This window comes from Schistocerca gregaria, chromosome X (assembly GCF_023897955.1).
Source record: "Schistocerca gregaria isolate iqSchGreg1 chromosome X, iqSchGreg1.2, whole genome shotgun sequence".
In the NCBI taxonomy this organism is placed as follows: Eukaryota; Metazoa; Arthropoda; class Insecta; order Orthoptera; family Acrididae; genus Schistocerca; species Schistocerca gregaria.
Window position 1 is genome coordinate 531,435,045 of NC_064931.1, and position 18,428 is coordinate 531,453,472.

Sequence of the window (18,428 nt, forward strand, 5' to 3'; positions counted from 1 at the left end):
AGTTAAAGGATAGACAGAAATGATTATTAGAAAATTAGTAGGTTGCCTGCTCCGTATGAATGCGACAGGATTCGTTGCGTCACTTTGTCATTCACTGACGTTTTTACGTGCCTGTAATAGCGCTGAAGTAATTCCTAATGTATAATGTAGTCATGTCTAAATACAGACATTCACAATAAGCTAATTGTTTTCTTGTTCAGTAATATACTTAACCGTAAAAAGTTCAGCTCTATCATAAACAATGCTTGCGATATCTCTTTAATAATGGGGCAACATGACAATCAGCAGTTTTGTCTGTCGCTTCGTCTGAGATTCTGGTTAACAGTAAACATTGTTGTCACCATGTGTGTCGGTGGCCTTAGTTCATTTTTCTGAGTGTTTGGGTTCTGTCTCATGAGCTACCCTTTTGTGGGCTTCGTGTTCGTGAAGTTCCCAAGAGAATAGAATTTAACGAGTATTCTTTCGTTTTGTATTCTTTGGATACCTTGACGCAGTTTTGTAGTGGTCCTTGATTGATGGATGTGTATGTTTTAAATTCGTTAGAGAAATTCAAAATAGGGTAGTACCCTGAAAAAAAAAAGATAAATATAAATATTTAATGGTTCTATGTGACAAATTAGAGTGGAGTGTGAGACAAATCGCACGTAAATGGTAATGGAAAAATACGATGGTATGTGTTCTACTCATCCTGTATGCGATACTTTAAACCTATATGTATATTGAAGATGCTAGGATTATGATTTTTGCAGGTTTCTATTGATGTGTAAGAAATTTTGTAACGTTACCCAAATGCCCGAGTGTTGTGTTATAGTGAAAGAAAATGCTCATTGCCAAGTATTTGCTAAGTATTATTTTAATATATAAACACTGCCTCTCCAGCTTTACGAAGAATTAACACCACTTGTTAGCCGCTTTTAAATTATGAAGCTACGAAACGCATCACAATTGGACATTCAGCAGACCAACATTTCTTGTGTTACTGGATATCCGAATTTCTCTTCCCTGTCATTTTCGAGTGAAACATTCTTGCTCACATTAGTATTATCACGCCATACATAAGAAGTTTCGTTCCCATAGGTTATTACATGGTGACAGGAGAGTACGCATTTCATCATGAAATGGATATCTCAGCTGAAGGCGTAGTTGCCTTGGTTACCGTTTACGTGCGAAATACGCTGTTTGCTTGCGCGTATTTGGCTAGAGAGTGAGCTGGGGGGGGGGGGGGGGGGGGCGGTTGATGTGAAGCACGAAGTGGCCGATGGATGACTGGCGGGTTTGAGTGCGACATACGAATAGGCTGCCTGTAGAGCTGCGGGCAGTTGGTGTGACGTATTGCGTGCCTTGTTGGGGGGGGGGGGGGGGGGGCGGGGGGCAGCGGTTGATGTGAAGCAGGAGTGACCGATAGACGAGTGCGACATACTTATTGCGTTATAATATAGTTGTTACAAGACGCTTCACTGCCTGGTGGCCTGTAGTTATGAACAGTTGTCATACTACCCATAAATTTATGCTTAGGAGCTATAAAAGAGAATTGCGTTTATGTCTTACGCTCCCGCTCTCCAACATAACCGTTACATTTAAAACAATATATCATCGTTAAAATTTGGTGTGGTTGTATTGTATTTGTGCTTAATATTTTCCAAAAAAAAAAAAAAAAAGAAAAAATGTTTATTGACCCGCACTAAATGTCTTCTCCATTGTCTTGTAAAGCTTGATATGGTATAAAAGTCTGCAGTTCTATCTATGAACTGTCTTTTGTTGTTAATGCGGGAAAGTTTGCAACAACTTTGCCACATGTTGAAAATATTTGAACAGAAGTATCTAGATCTCTATTTTCAACAAAGGTCATGCCCTGTCAGTCTTCATTTTTCAGTAATATTTTCATTATCTCGTTTTGTCTGCCAAAAAAAAGTATAAAACATTTAAGTAGTGAGCCAATTATTGTGGCTGTTATTTCACCCGTTGGTCAACAATTTTTTCACAATGGTACAATTAATAAGTTTCCTATTTTACCTGTCATAAGTTGTTGTAAGGCATTATGTGCGCTATTTATTGACTTTTTGCTGTAATTATTAATAATATAAAAAAAACTTCTACAAAATTCTAGCATGTTACTGTCATGTGCAAATGCTGTGTATGGAAATTCATGTGTAGCTATATGACGACTGAGTAAAAGTTATTTGGGATGCATAAGTATGTTGTGCTACACATGAAACTATTCAAGTTTTGGCAGTTATTACAGGCAGCTTTCATCTGTCAACTTGATGAATTTTATAGTAAATGACTGGTTGAAAAGCTGATACTCAGTTATCGCAACTGACACTGATTCATTTCCCATGGAATGTTCTCTCTGTTGCAGCTACTGCACAATTTACAGCTAAGGAATCGTCTCTTTACCTTGGAATAGTTTCCTCCTTACAACTGTTTAGATATATGTGCACTTCCCACCCTCTGCTTTATCCTCAGATTTGTGGAATATATTAAATTAATGTTCTTCATAAAAACTTTTATCTTTTGTAATACAATTATTGAGCAACCCGGCTATTATTTGTGGTTACTCATTTCCCCTTCTACTTTTGTGGTGTCAGTACTTGATAAAGTTTTTAAAAGGAAATTGTTTACATGAATGATGATAGTTTTTATTTGGACCCCTCAGTATAAGAAATGCTGATCCATTGTACGTACGTGGGTTTTCTACTGTCCATATTTCTTGCACAGATTTTCATGATACTAGAGTTGTTTTTGTCGATGCTCATGCTGCTGCTATTTTTGCTCTTCCACCTTTTCCTTGCAATAATGGTATACTCAAGTTTTTCCCTTCCTACTTTGTGTTAATGTGAAGTGTGCTTAATGCTCTTAAAGCCACTGCTAGTGTGTATATAGCATAAACATTTGTATCTCGCTATAGTCTGCAGATTTTTTTTCTCCCTTTCTTTTCTTTCCCCCCCGTGGTATCTTAACTGGGTACAAAGTCTATTCAAGCACTGATCTTTGATTTTTGCCCAGGTTTTTCACAGGTCTTCTGGTGCTGTTGCTTTCTTCATTGGTAGTTTCTAAAAAGTATGCATGCATGAAATCTCCCTGTTACTAAAAATATGTTGACCCCCTCCTCCCCATCTCCTTTATATTCTTTATAGTTTCTGTCGGCTATGTTGTACAGAGGTCTTTGTTTTACTAGAAAGCAGATAAACTTACCCACCTATGAATTGTAATGTCATCAGTGTTCCTCAGTTCTGTTCAGTGATGCTTTCCATGGCATACAAGGCTCTAGGGTGGATGTCTGTTATATGGTGTTCAGCTACATTTCAGAAGATACATGCACTTTTTTGTATTTTGTGTCAGTTCATAGTTCCAATTTATTAACTGGTATAGGGAGGGTTTTTTTTTTTTTTTCTTCACTGGATTAGGTTCCTTCTATTCACAGAGATAGTGTACAGTTAGTGCTATGTTGCCCATAAATCCTATTTCTTAGGATTCAGATACATTCCTCTGACTAGTTCACATTTCCTGTTTGTCGACACATTTTCATAAATGCAATTGAAATGGTGAAAGCCCATCACCTTGTCTGAGCCGTGTTTGAGTCTCAAAACCAACACAGTTCTGTGTGTTAACTTTTACTTTGGAGTGTATATAATGATTTTGAGTAGTGTGTTGTCTTCTACTAATTGCTGAATGTTTTGACAAAGAGTTTGTTGCTCCACATAATTCTAAGCCATTCTAAAGTCAACAGCTGCTTATGTTTCCAGAGAGCAAGGCCTTTGGATCTTATTTGGTAATGAGGGAACAGAGATGCTCATTATTGTTCATCATATTAAATGCTACCTGTGATGGGGATGTATTATGGCTTAGGTACAGTCAAGTGGTTTTCAAATTTCTGAATAATTTTAATGAACTTTATCACCATGTTGTCCCATCACAGTGCTTCCATAGCTTAGTTGTTGCCTTGTTTTGTGATTTGACTAACTTCTTCTACGGTGGGCAGTAGTGGACCCATTGTCCAAAATCCTTCTCTGATGGATCTTGTGTAAGTATGTTCTTAAGTATTCAGACAGAAGATTGTAGTTTTCCTTATAATTACAAACCATTTAGTGTATGATTCTCTAAAGGGAATACAGTTACTTTAACTGCACTTTGAGTTTTTGTTTTGAACTTTCTGTGAAAAGTCTATGGACTTGTTTTAAGTTATATATATTGTTTTTTGTGACAATACATTTAACTGCTAAGGTTGTTTTGGCTGCATGGGCCCTCTGTTCCAAGAACTTCACCCACTTTTCTTGATTTTACAGCAACCCTATCCCAGCTATGATGTCTACCTTTGGACTGCCTCATAATTATGGTGTCCAGTCCATTGCATATGTTTCCTTTTTGTGAGAGGTGTGAGCCACTGGTCCTAGTTCTTAATTTTTTAAATGTATTTGCCAGGCCATGAGATGGTGGAATTGCCCTATGGTGTTGGTTCTGTTGTTGTTGTTTGCATTTAAAAACACCTTCATTCTGTTCATTGCCATCTTTATCAGAGCAGATGATCAGATCTGTTGTGTAGAACTGACCATGATACAGTGATTTGACAGTGTGACAAGACTTGACATCATGAGATGACAGGTGGAGCTGGGATTACAGATGTGTCCAATTCCACCCATCTGCTTAGGCGCATGATGTCACCAATATGGCGGAAACAACCATTGTCAACATCTCCAGTATGGTGCCTATGACGTCATTACATAAATGACAACAAAAGCGAAAATACATACAAAACCAACAAACACATTTGTCTCCAAAATATAATCAAACTAACGGGACCAGCACAGAAAATTGGGGGTTTTTGGATGGGAACAAACTAAATATAAACACACCAAAATCCCAAACCACAAAAAATGACGACATAAAAACACCACTAAAATCACTAATTCTGCTACACTTACAATGTCAGCAGGAATCGGTCACTTTCCTTCATCTACATAGGTCAACCGCAGTTGTCAATACCACAAAATAAAAACCAACTACTCCAAAAATTATGATCACACCACAACTATCGATACCACAAAACCAACATCTAAAAAAACAAAAATTGGAATCGGACGCTACCCCTATCCTATATAGGTCAACAGCAGCTCACTATACCAAAACACACACAGCTACGATGACACATTGGAATCGGACACTTCCCTTGACCTATATAGGTCAAAAGCAACACACCATACCAAAACACACACACAGCCATGACAAGTTGGAATCACGGTACCAAAACACACATAGTTACGATGACAAATTGGAATCGGTTACTTCCCATGACCTCTACAGCTCAAATACAACTGACGACACCAGAAAAATTGAAATCGAGTACTTCCCCTAAGATACATAAATCAACCCCAAGTGCCAATACCAAAACATCAACCACCAACACATGCAGTAAATAACACTGACCCACCAACACACAAAAACTCCACCTAAAATCATAACACGCGTACAATAGATCCAAAAAAATGATTACTTACCATAAAAAAGTTTCAGCGCTACACACTAACCCCCAACTCGCATATTCTACTTGCATACACCACATTTCATTATCTATGTTACAAGCCCAAAAAGTTGCAGAAACGTAATGACGAACAACATGTCGTCCCCCATTTCAGCCCGCGCACTATTAAACTTAGAAGCCATATCCATACCTAACAAAAGAAACCACAAATTTAATTAAATGACTTACTGTACGACAAACATTAAACCACTAACGTCAAATGACACCGCAATAACATAAACACAACGGAAACTTAATCCGTAACTCACTGAAACTAATTTCCGTTCTCCTATAAGAGTCACGACTGATAAATGCACACTTCAAGCACTGACACCCATATGAACACGCAGGCCATACACACAACACCAGAGCACTACACCAACTGCAACAAGAGGACATCTACAAACACAACACACTGAAACTGAACTCCGCACCATCATGACGTCACACAACAATACACCCTTACATCATGGGTCAAAGCCAAAGGGTGGGATACGACGCCTCCACTGACCCAGGGAGCTTGCCAATTCAGTCTCTGGGGTGTTCGTGCTTGATACACTATTGCTATTTGTGCTGTCAGTGTTGGCCAGCAGTGCCTTGGCAAGTATATGGTGGAACAACTATATGAGTTTGCAGCTTGCCCTTGATACCTGGCAGGGTAGTTCCACATGGTACAGTTGTATCTCATTTGCCTCAATATGTATTATAATAAATTTTGGTAGAGAAACAGCAACAGAAGAACTTGTTAGTAAAATTTTCAAGGGAGTATCGAGAGTTCTCTTCAAATGGATTTCCCCATGCTTTTGAGAGAATGGGAGCAGGGGAAGTGTGTTTGGTGGGAGTACAGTTCTGTACACCAAATGGATTAATACAAACAGTTAATATAGTACAATGTGCCTAGGGTGGAATCTTCCAAATTTTTGGCGGTACATATTAATCCAAGGATCATTTGATTATGATATAGGAAATGTTATCAAAATACAGTGAAAATAAACAGCTCAAATATATAAACGTGTATTTGAATATACACACGTCAAAAACAGTTTTGCATCACCCTGGTTCCCAGAACTCCTGAAGATAGACATTGACTGTGGATATTGTATCACAGACGCAGTCCCTTTGACTGTTCAGAGATGTCGCTAAACCCACCCAAAGATGTAAACAACTGTGCATGAGCAGTGCCTCTTAGATGGAGGGGGTCTGACAGCCAATCAGTTCCAGTCATTCCACCAGGAAGGATGTACACGGCCCGTGTTGTCTGTAGTTCAACCATGCCTCGACAGCCAATTCCGCGGTTCGATCGCGTCCGCATTGTTACTTTGTGCCAGGAAGGGCTCTCAAAAAGGGAAATGTCCAGGCGTCTCGGAGTGAATCAAAGCGATGTTGTTCGGACATGGAGGAGATAAAGAAAGACAGGCACTTTGCTCAGGCTGCCCAAGGGCTTCTGCAGTTGATGACCGCTATCTATGGATTATGGCTCGGAGGAACCCTCACAGCAATGCCACCATGTTGAATAATACTTTTCGTGCAGGCACAGGACGTAGTGCTACATCTCAAACTGTGTGCAATAGGCTGCATGATGCGCAACTTGACTCTCAACATCTTTGCAACCAAGACATCATGCAGTACGGTACAGGTGGGCCCAACAACACGCCAAATGGACTGCTCAGGATTGGCATTACGTTCTCTTCACCGATGAGTGTCGCGTATGCCTTCAACCAGACAGTCATCGGAGACGTGTTTGGAGGCAACCCGGTCAGGATGAACGCCTTAGACACACTGTCCAGCGAGTGCAGCAAGGTGGAGGTTCCCTGCTGTTTTGGGGTGGCATTATGTGGGGCCGACGTAGGTTGCTGGTGGCTTGGTAGGCACCATTACAGCTGTATGATGCATGAATATGATCTTCCGACCAGTAGTGCAACCATATTGGCAGTATATTGGCGATTCATTCCTGTTCATGGACGACAATTTGCGCCCCCATCATACACATGTTGTGAATGACTTCCTTCAGGACGATGACATCGCTCGACTAGAGTGGCCAGCATGTTCTCCAGACATGAACCCTATCCAACATGCCTGGGGTAGATTGAAAAGGGCTGTTTATGGATGACATGAGCCACCAGTGACTCTGAGGGATCTACACCGAATCGCCGTGTGAGGAGTGGGACAATCTGAACCAACAGTGCCTTGATGAACTTGTGGATAATATGCCACCACGAATACGCGCATGCATCAATGCAAGAGGACATGTTACTGGGTATTAGAGGTACTGGTGTGTACAGCAATCTGGACCACCATCTCTGAAGGTCTCGCTGTATGGTGGTACAACATGCAATGTGTGGTTTTCGTGAGCAGTAAAAATGTGAACCATTGAACCAACTGAATCACAGTGCGCATTTCTTCAACTTGGCTCCAAAATTGTTCACCAAACATTATTTTAATTTTTTTATTGCTAGTTGAAGCTACAGTCTTAAGCTTCCAGGTCTTTTAACTCATACCACTTCTCCTAGATGCAATCAAGCACGCATTTCTTGCCAATTTCGGTACCTGCCACTAATCAATACTTATTAAGCAGTGGTTGCTATGTTAACTCTTCCTTATTCACCAGACACACTATTCAGGATCAGCATGTTACTTGATAACATGTTGGTTTATGTTGATAGAATTTTGTTGCATATGATTTTAAAAAAGATCCAGTTATGTAAATGTCCAGCTTGTAGCCATGTTATCACAGATAAAATGAATCTTCTTTGTAAAGCTGTTGACACTTTGCACATCATGCTGGATTGTCAGAAATATGATCCACAGAATGTGTAGAAAATTGAACTGTAGATTAAACCTTGTTTTCCCTCCATCATACACACAGCTATTGTATTTTCTACCTGTAACACTTCTGCAAAGTAGTAGTAAACAAACCCCATTCAGTAGCATAACAAGCTGAGTTGTGTATTTCATAATTAAACTATGTCCCAAAATAGACACTGTGCCACATTAATGAAACTTGCCATAATTATGTCTGATAGTTGTTATAACTTAACTAATGGAATGAGTGAAGATAACCTCTCACCCTGTAGTGGAGACATTGAGAGGTAATCAGGAACATAAACAAGAATTGGAACACGGTAGCTCAATTTGTAGTGCCTTGACACCAGGTAAACTACAAGACACTTAAAAATTTGTCAAACTGTTTAAGAAGTTATGTTTGTTGTGAAGTGATGCCAGAGGAACTTCATAATGGTAAGACCCATGGAATTTGGATGCCATTGAAGCACATTGAACTTCCACTAATGTTATACCAACCACGCTTCGATAATTTTGTAGTACAGCATTACCACTATGCGATATGCCTACCACTAGGGAAGACAGTAGAAGTGCATGGCACATCCAGGGATGGAGAGTTACCATAATCAGTTAAGTTCACTTGCTGTTGATGTCAAGGGACCAAGAGTGTACCTAGAAGTCTTCTCTGTATGATGTTGCTGTGCATAATCAGGCTGTATTGTACATATCTAACCATCCGTGTGGCAGCATTATGCAGCCACCGTTAACGCACTGTTCATACAAACAAGGAATCATCAGGTAAACAAATTCCCCTGACTTTCTGTTGTTGAGGTTATTGCACAACTTGTTTATGAACCCTAATGGGCATTGACACAATTCAGAGTTAATGGCTGTTGAAGCGCTAGGTTAAACAATCTTCTATGAAGTATTGTTCACCAGTCAACTCTCACTAATCTTTGCATGTGCTCTTTGTCTTTAATAACATGACTTTGTGGCACAATAATTTTCTCCCTTGACCATTTGCTGTGGAGAATTAAGTTTGTTTTGTTTGCAGATGATATAAGCATTGCAACAAGTAGCAAGTCAAGTACATATTTAGAAATAGCTGCTAATCAAATTTTCACTGACATTAATAAGCTGTTTAAAGCTAATTCACTGTCATTAAACTTTGAGAAGACCCACTATATGCAGTTCAGAACGTCTAAGAGATATCCTTCCATCATGAGTATAACATATGAAGACATGCAGATCGAAGAGGTTGACAGTGTTAAATTTCTGGGATTACAACTCAGTAATAAATTCAGTTGGGAAGAGCATACCACAGAATTGCTTAAGCACCTAAACAAGTCTGTATTTGCCATGAGAATTGTGTCAGATGTAGGACATATAAATATAAAAAACATGTGTACTTTGCTTACTTTCATTCTGTTATGTCATATAGGATCATATTCTGGGGCAACTCATCAAACCAAGCAAAAGTTTTTATGGTGCAAAAGCGTGTGATAAGAATCATTTTTGGTGTAAATTCAAGAACATCTTGTAGAAACCTGTTTTATGAACTTCATATTCTAACCACTGCTTCTCAGTACATTTATTCCTTAATGAAATTTGTTGCAAGTAATACATATCTATTTCCAGCCAATAGCTCAATACATAGTATCGATACTAGGAATAAGAACAATCTACATAAAGATGTAAAATCACTTACCTTGGTCCAAAAAGGGGTCCAATATTCAGTAACACACATTTTCAATAAATTGCCAGCAACCATTAAAAACTTGGTTTCAGATAAAGCACAGTTTAAACAGAGTTTGAAAGACTTTTTGATATGCAACTCCTCCTACTCCATAGATTAATATCTTAACAGAGACTGTTAAGCCAGCTTAAGTAAAAATATCTGTTAGATTTCAGTTTTGACAACACTTGGTCACAACAGTCAAGATTGGGTATTCTGTGTATGATAAATTTATTAATAACGTTTCATTCTGACAGTGTGTTAATTCTGTAAATATTAGCTGTTCCAATTTACTGCATCGTTTTAACCTATTTTGACTATCTCCTGACATATGATCAGGGTTGTAACTATTATATTCAAATGTTTTATATTTTTATGTTGTACTTTGACATGTTCCACACCCTCAAGAATCATCTCATTTTTTTTTTTGGGTCTATGGAACGAAACCTAATCTAATCTAGACGGAGGATTGTTTACATGGATGAGGAACAACAGCGGGCTTATATTGGACATTTTTGGAAGGTGTCTACTAACAACCATCAAGTAATGTATAAAATGCATGTGAGACCATCAGCTGGTTTTTTTTTTATTTAAAAGCCAAATATCGACCAGTTTCAGTCACAGATCATCTTCGCAGATTAGGGTTAAAACAGTTTAAGCTACAACATCATGTGTGTCATTGCTTAAATAATGGCCACATCTCACATGTAGAGCATGCCATTAATTCCAGTACAACACACAGGACTTTGAAACGCAAACATACTAATAACATAATAAACAGAGCAGTACTTCTGTTCATGTTTACGCATGTTATTAGTGTATTTACCTCTAAAAGCCCTGTGTGTTATACTGGAATTCATGGTATGCTTTAAATATGAGACGTGGCCATTATTTAAGTAATGACAGATTTGATGATGTGACCTAAACTGTTATAACCCTAACCCACGAAGATGATCTGTGACTGAAACCAGTCGATATTTGGTTTGAAATAAAAAAGCAACTGATATCCAAACGGGCGTTTTATACAGGACTTGTTTGGAGTCTTGGGGAACCCTATACTTTATTTCTGCCCCATCAGAATAATGTGCTCTTACTACAATGGTTGAATTACTAACAAAAGGAGGCCGCAATGTTGAGATCACAGATTCACTTCAATCTTTGTACGCCTGTAATAGGTCATTATAACAACATAATGTGCAAGTAGTAAGGTGCACTACTCAGGCAAGTTTGAGAAAATGGAAAGAGAAGTTTAATGTGTTTATTATGACATAGATGTAATTGTGTGAAGGTGTTGATTGCGAGAAGTCATTATGGTCAGATGGTTAGTGTTCATGCTTCATAAGAAGGCTGTGGGCATGACAACACTTCGAATTCTGCTAATACTTATTTTTTAATCATTATTTTTTTCATCACTGGTCATATTATTTAAGTTATGACATTTCTGAGGTAATGTAATGGAAAGAAACATGTATTTACATGAAATATTTGCGTCAAGTTTCAGTTTATGTTTTCCATGTCTGTATGACAAATACCAACCTGCAGTATCTGATGTTGAGAGCACATCTGATGAGTAATTGTACATTACTCTTGTGGTCTGACACTTTGTGATTTACATGTTACTGATTGCATCATTATTTATCGAGGTTTGACTTGGGGTTTCCAAGCCTGTCCCTTGTCCTTGAAAGTTTAATTACAAGTAGCAAATGGTCAAATAACATAAGATATTTGTTACAACTCTATGAAAATGCACATGATAGTTTTTCCATTACATTACCTCCAGAACGTCATATAAATTAAATTATGTTACCAGTGATGAAAAAAAGAAATAGATTAAAAAGTAAGTGTTGGTTGGATTCGAACCATTGCTGCACCCATGACTTTCTTGCAAGGCATGCTAACCGCTTGATCACAGTGACTTCTTACAATTGCACCTTCGCACAGATACATCTGTATCATAAAAAACACACAATACTTCTCTTCTGATTTTCTCAGAATTGCCAGAATAGTGCACCATACTTCTTGCTCATTGTGTTGTTTTAACAACCTACTAAAGGTGTACAAAGTTTGAAGTAAATCTTTGATTCCAACACCATGGACCTCCCCTTTTAAGTAAAACTTTCCACAGTATTTTGGTTAGATATGACATTATCCGTTGGTTGGCTATCCCATCAGTCCTATGAAACGCCAATTTATGTAGGAGAATATTGTGATTCACACAGTCAAATGCCTTGGATAGGTTGCAGAAAATACGAACCAGCTGATATTTTGTTGTTTTAGATGTATTTTGATTTCAGCTCCTTACAGTGCCTTTGTTGACTTCTACCATGTCTTAATATTGTAGCATTGGTACACTATGTTATATTACAATACCTGGAGTGGTACCTTTTCGTATCAAACCATACACAGATATGGAATGCTGTGGACTGCTGCTGCATGGTTTCTGTGATTGATGTCAATCAGTAGTTGTCCTTAGTCACTCTAGGACAACTAATTAATATATACACACTATAAGCACATTTCCATTACATTACATATAATCTGGAATAGCTAAATATGGTACAAAAAGACTTAACAGTCCCGTTGATTCCAATGAGACACAGGTGATACATAATGGTTCACTTGGGAAGCAAGATGTGTGTCCCCCCCCCCCCCCCCCCCCTCTGACATATTTAATGGTAGTGCAGTTGAACAGCTGCTTGTAATTCAGAGGGTGAGAATTTTCAAGTTTAACATGGCAAACACATGAATTAATTGCGTAATTAGAATGATGATACCACAAATATACTGTTAAAATTTTTTTAAGCAACATAATTTAATATAAAGATGTATATGCTGCAAAAGTATGCTATGGAATTTGAAGCATGTGAGTTATGTATCCTTGTGAAATCCAGTTTTCATGTGGGTCACATTAACAATTATTATGTTTTATGGCTGTTAATGCTACTGTTTTTGTGTCCAGTTATTCTTCAACGTTTCTTTTTAAAAAATACAGACATCCACATGTTTACTTACATAACAATGGATAAATTACATCACCTTTTTGTATGTCATTTTCTTTAAACTTTTTAGTTATTGGCAGGCCTTTACTTCAGATGTTTTGGAATGTCCTGGGATCAGTTCTCTGTGAAGCAAAAAATAATATAAAAGGGTTATTCAGCTGAATTGTGGACACACTTTCTTGTGTTTATCTCGTGAATGCCATAAGATCCCACCAAAGAAAATACTAAAGTGTTTGATACCAGGAATCAGCTGTGACCTACAATTTCGTCAAAATGGTAGACATAAGCAACTTGTGTAAATCCAATGTGACAACTGTGACTTGGTTGGTTGGTTAGCCGGCCAGTTACATGTTCCATAGACCATTTTAATGATTATCTTATCAAAATTATGTGGAGTAAGTCTGTTTACAGGATGTGCATACATGAGTAGTGTTAACTTTAATGACCACATTACTGTCTAGTCCTACTAATGCACCTACACTTAAAAACATCTCCACCTACAATTGGCGAATGTGCATGAAACATGCTGTAAGGCAATGGTGTATGGAATGATGACTGTGGGGACAGGAATGGCATCAGATAGTGTTTTTGGATGAATCCAGGTTCTGTTTATTTGAAAATGATGGTCGAATTTTGGTTCACTGTGGACAAATGGAGTGGCATCACAGTGACTGCATTTGCACAAGGCATACAGTGCCAATTCGAGGCCTTATTTACAAGCATTAAATAATAAAATAGCACCGGTTGGCTTTTTCTGTGACTTATCTAAGACATTTGACTATGTGAATCACAATATTCCCCTAATAATCATGTTGTGTATGTTGCAGTTTTTCTTATTTGCATGCTTGCTGAAAGAAAATAAACAAACCAACCCACAGAAGATAGCAAAATGGTGTCTTGAATTAGGCAGAATTCCTCTCCAGTATTCTCCTAAATAAAATGAGGATTGATGGGATAGCCAACGGAAAGATAATGTCATTTATAACCAAAAAAATGCAGGAAGTTGTAATTTGTAACTGAACCAAAGTAATAAAAGGACATTATTCTAACTGTGGAGAAATGACGTATGAGGTTCTCGAAGATTCAATCATAAGTCTACTGTTGTTCCTCATATGTGTAAATGATCTATCTGGTATGCAATAAGCAGAATTGCACTGTCAATTCATTTAATGTGACCATCCATCAGAGACCTGAATGACCACTTTTTGCTGCATGGATCAATGTGAGATGTGCAGGGAGAGAGTTAATCAAGTTTGAGAGGTACCCACAGGGATGTAGAGCCATGCTACTCTTGTACTGTGCCCAGCTGTGCTGGGTTTCTTGATTGAGGATCCGTGGCACAAACAGCCCGATCAAGGTGGTGCCACAGATTCTTGAATATGTTTAAATCAGGGGAGTACGGAAAACTCATCCTGCACTATTCAAATAATGAACTTACTCTAAGAGTTTTGTAACATGTTGCATTTTCCTCCTGGCAGATGCCATCATGCCGAGGAAGAATGAACTGCATCTAACGGTGGGCATGGCCCCAAGGACAGATGCATACTTCTGTTGATCCATTGTGCCTTCCAGAATGACAAGATCACTCATGAAATTCCACAAAAACATTTCCCAAAGTATAATGCTATCTCCTCTGGCCTGGACCCTTCCAACAATTGTTGCAGGATGTTTCCTTTCATACGTTTCGTGCCATACCCGCTAATAGCCATCTGTCCAATGGAGCATAAAATGCGACTCGTCTGGAAAGGCCACCTCTCACCACTGAGTGAATGCCCAGTTGCATTATTGGTGTGCAAATTCCAGTGCTTGCCACTGATGAACAGCAGTCAGCATGGTTGCATGAATCAGGCACCTGTTGCAGAGGCACATGCACAGCAACATTCACTGAATGGTCGTTGAGAAGACACTGTTGTTAACCCCTTGGTTCATCTGGGTGGTCAGTTGCTCAACAGTTGCACGTCTATTTGCCAGTACACGTGTCTGCAGCTGTCATTCACTTCTGTCATTTATGGCCTGTGGTGCACCCCAGTTGCCTCAGCACGAGTTTTGGATAGTGCCATTCTACCATGCACAATGTGCTTTAACCTTACCGCCAGTGCAAATAATTTCTGCAAATCATCTCGCCCTCAGTTGTAAAAAGACAGAACATATTCAATTCTGCACACCTAGAGCTACTACAGTAATGGTAAGTGTAGCACATGGTGGGGAAATAACAAATAGGGTAAAAAAAATTGAAATTCTTAGGTGTCTGTATTGATGAGAATTCAAACTGGGGAAAGTACATTTTAGAACTGCTAAAACTACTTAGTTCAGCCACATTTGCACTAATAATCATTGCAGATCTTGGGGAGAGACAGAAAAATCCGTAAGTCAACATATTTTGTACTTTCATTCCATAATGTCATATGGAATGTCCTGTGGAAACTCATCTTTATGGAAGAAAGTTTTCATTGCTCAAAAATGTTCTTTAATAATAATATGTGTTGCTTACTGATGATGGATTTACTTATGGATATCTGCTTAATGAGATAGACATTTTGACTACTGCTTCACAATTTTAATGAAGTTTGTTGTAAATAATCCACTGTTATTCAGAAGGAACAATGATGCACATAATTACAATACCAGAAAAAAATGTTCATTACTCCGCATTAAGATCATCTGCAGTACAAAAAGGTGTGCTCCATGTTGCAAAAGCCGGCTGGGGTGGCCAAGCGGTTCTAGGTGCTACAGTCTGGAACTGCGCGATCGCTACGGTTGCAGGTTCGAATCCTGTCTCGGGCATGGATGTGTGTGATGTCCTTAGGTTGGTTAGGTTTAAGTAGTTCTAAGTTGTTGGGAACTGATGACCTCAGAAGTCAAGTCCCATAGTGCTCAGAGCGATTTTTGAACCATGTTGCAAACAAACTTTTTTATCACTTACTCAGTGGTGTGAACTGTCTGAGAGACAGCAAAGTGAAATTTGAAAAGAAACTGAAAAAGTTTCTCCTTGACATCTCCTATTCTGTAGAAAAGTTTCTATTATTGTAATGTGTAAAAGACGATGATTAGGAATTACTAATTCATCTACATCTACATCCATACTCCGCAAGCCACCTGACGGTGTGTGGCGGAGGGTACCCTGAGTACCTCTATCGGTTCTCCCTTCTATTCCAGTCTCGTATTGTACGTGGAAAGAAGGACTGTCGGTATGCTTCTGTGTGGGCTCTAATCTCTCTGATTTTATCCTCATGGTCTCTTCGCGAGATATACGTAGGAGGGAGCAATATACTGCTTGACTCTTCGGTGAAGGTATGTTCTCTAAACTTTAACAAAAGCACGTACCGAGCTACTGAGCGTCTCTCCTGCAGAGTCTTCCACTGGAGTTTATCTATCATCTCCGTAACACTTTCGCAATTACTAAATGATCCTGTAACGAAGCGCGCTGCTCTCCGTTGGATCTTCTCTATCTCTTCTATCAACCCTACCTGGTGCGGATCCCACACTGCTGAGCAGTATTCAAGCATTGGGCGAACAAGCGTACTGTAACCTACTTCCTTTGTTGTCGGATTGCATTTCCTTAAGATTCTTCCAATGAATCTCAGTCTGGCATCTGCTTTACCGACGATCAACTTTATATGATCATTCCATTTTAAATCACTCCTAATGAGTACTCCCAGATAATTTATGGAATTAACTACTTCCAGTTGCTGACCTGCTATTTTGTAGCTAAATGATAAGGGACCTATCTTTCTATGTATTCGCATCACATTACACTTGTCTACATTGAGATTCAATTGCCATTCCGTGCACCATGCGTCAATTCGCTGCAGATCCTCCTGCATTTCAGTACAATTTTCCATTGTTGCAACCTCTCGATACACCACAGCATCATCTGCAAAAAGCCTCAGTGAACTTCCGATGTCATCCACCAGGTCATTTATGTATATTGTGAATAGCAACGGTCCTATGACACTCCCCTGCGGCACACCTGAAATCACTCTTACTTCGGAAGACTTCTCTCCATTGAGAATGACATGCTGCGTTCTGTTATCTAGGAACTCCTCAATCCAATCACACAATTGATCTGATAGTCCGTATGCTCTTACTTTGTTCATTAAACGACTGTGGGGAACTGTGTCAAACGCCTTGCGGAAGTCAAGAAACACGGCATCTACCTGTGAACCCGTGTCTAAGGCCCTCTGAGTCTCGTGGACGAATAGCGAGAGCTGGGTTTCACACGACCGTCTTTTTCGAAACCCATGCTGATTCCTACAGAGTAGATTTCTAGTCTCCAGAAAAGACATTATACTGGAACATAATACGTGTTCCAAAATTCTACAACTGATCGACGTTAGAGATATAGGTCTATAGTTCTGCACATCTGTTTGACGTCCCTTCTTGAAAACGAGGATGACCTGTGCCCTTTTCCAATCCTTTGGAACGCTTCGCTCTTCTAGAGACCTACGGTTCACCGCTGCAAGAAGGGGGGCAAGTTCCTTCGCGTACTCTGTGTAAAATCGGACTGGTATTCCATCAGGACCAGCGGCCTTTCCTCTTTTGAGTGATTTTAATTGTTTCTCTATCCCTCTGTCGTCTATTTCGATATCTACCATTTTGTCAACTGTGCGACAATCTAGAGAAGGAACTACAGTGCAGTCTTCCTCTGTGAAACAGCTTTGGAAGAAGACATTTAGTAATTCGGCCTTTAGTCTGTCATCCTCTGTTTCAGTACCATTTTGGTCACAGAGTGTCTGGACATTTTGTTTTGATCCACCTACCGCTTTGACATAGGACCAAAATTTCTTAGGATTTTCTGCCAAGTCAGTACATAGAACTTTACTTTCGAATTCATTGAAAGCCTCTCGCATAGCCCTCCTCACACTGCATTTCGCTTCGCGTAATTTTTGTTTGTCTGCAAGGCTTTGGCTATGTTTATGTTTGCTGTGAAGTTCCCTTTGCTTCCGCAGCAGTTTTCTAACTCGGTTGTTGTACCACGGTGGCTCTTTCCCATCTCTTACGATCCTGCTTGGCACATACTCATCTAACGCATATTGTACCATGGTTTTGAACTTTGTCCACTGATCCTCAACACTGTCTGTACTTGAGACAAAACTTTTGTGTTGAGCCACCAAGTACTCTGAAATCTGCTTTTTGTCACTTTTGCTAAACAGAAAAATCTTCCTACCTTTTTTAATATTTCTATTTACGGCTGAAATCATCGATGCAGTAACCGCTTTATGATCGCTGATTCCCTGTTCTGCATTAACTGATTCAAATAGTTCGGGTCTGTTTGTCACCAGAAGGTCTAATATGTTATCGCCACGAGTCGGTTTTCTGTTTAACTGCTCAAGGTAATTTTCAGATAAAGCACTTAAAAATATTTCACTAGATTCTTTGTCCCTGCCACCCGTTA

The 18,428-nt window shown here is 39.1% G+C and overlaps 1 protein-coding gene across 3 annotated transcripts in view; it reads left to right on the forward strand.

Moving 5' to 3' along the window:
- Nucleotides 1–360: 360 nt before the first annotated feature.
- Nucleotides 361–18,428, forward strand: part of LOC126298869 (pre-mRNA-splicing factor 38B-like) — an 85,484-nt gene continuing 67,416 nt past the window's right edge. The window contains exon 1 of one of the 3 annotated variants that reach the window (XM_049990384.1): nucleotides 361–670. In XM_049990384.1, coding sequence (XP_049846341.1) covers nucleotides 649–670 — 22 coding nt within the window. In that variant the 5' untranslated portion in view covers nucleotides 361–648. The remainder of the gene's footprint in view (nucleotides 671–18,428) is intronic. The other 2 variants (XM_049990383.1, XM_049990385.1) reach the window with 2 other exon arrangements.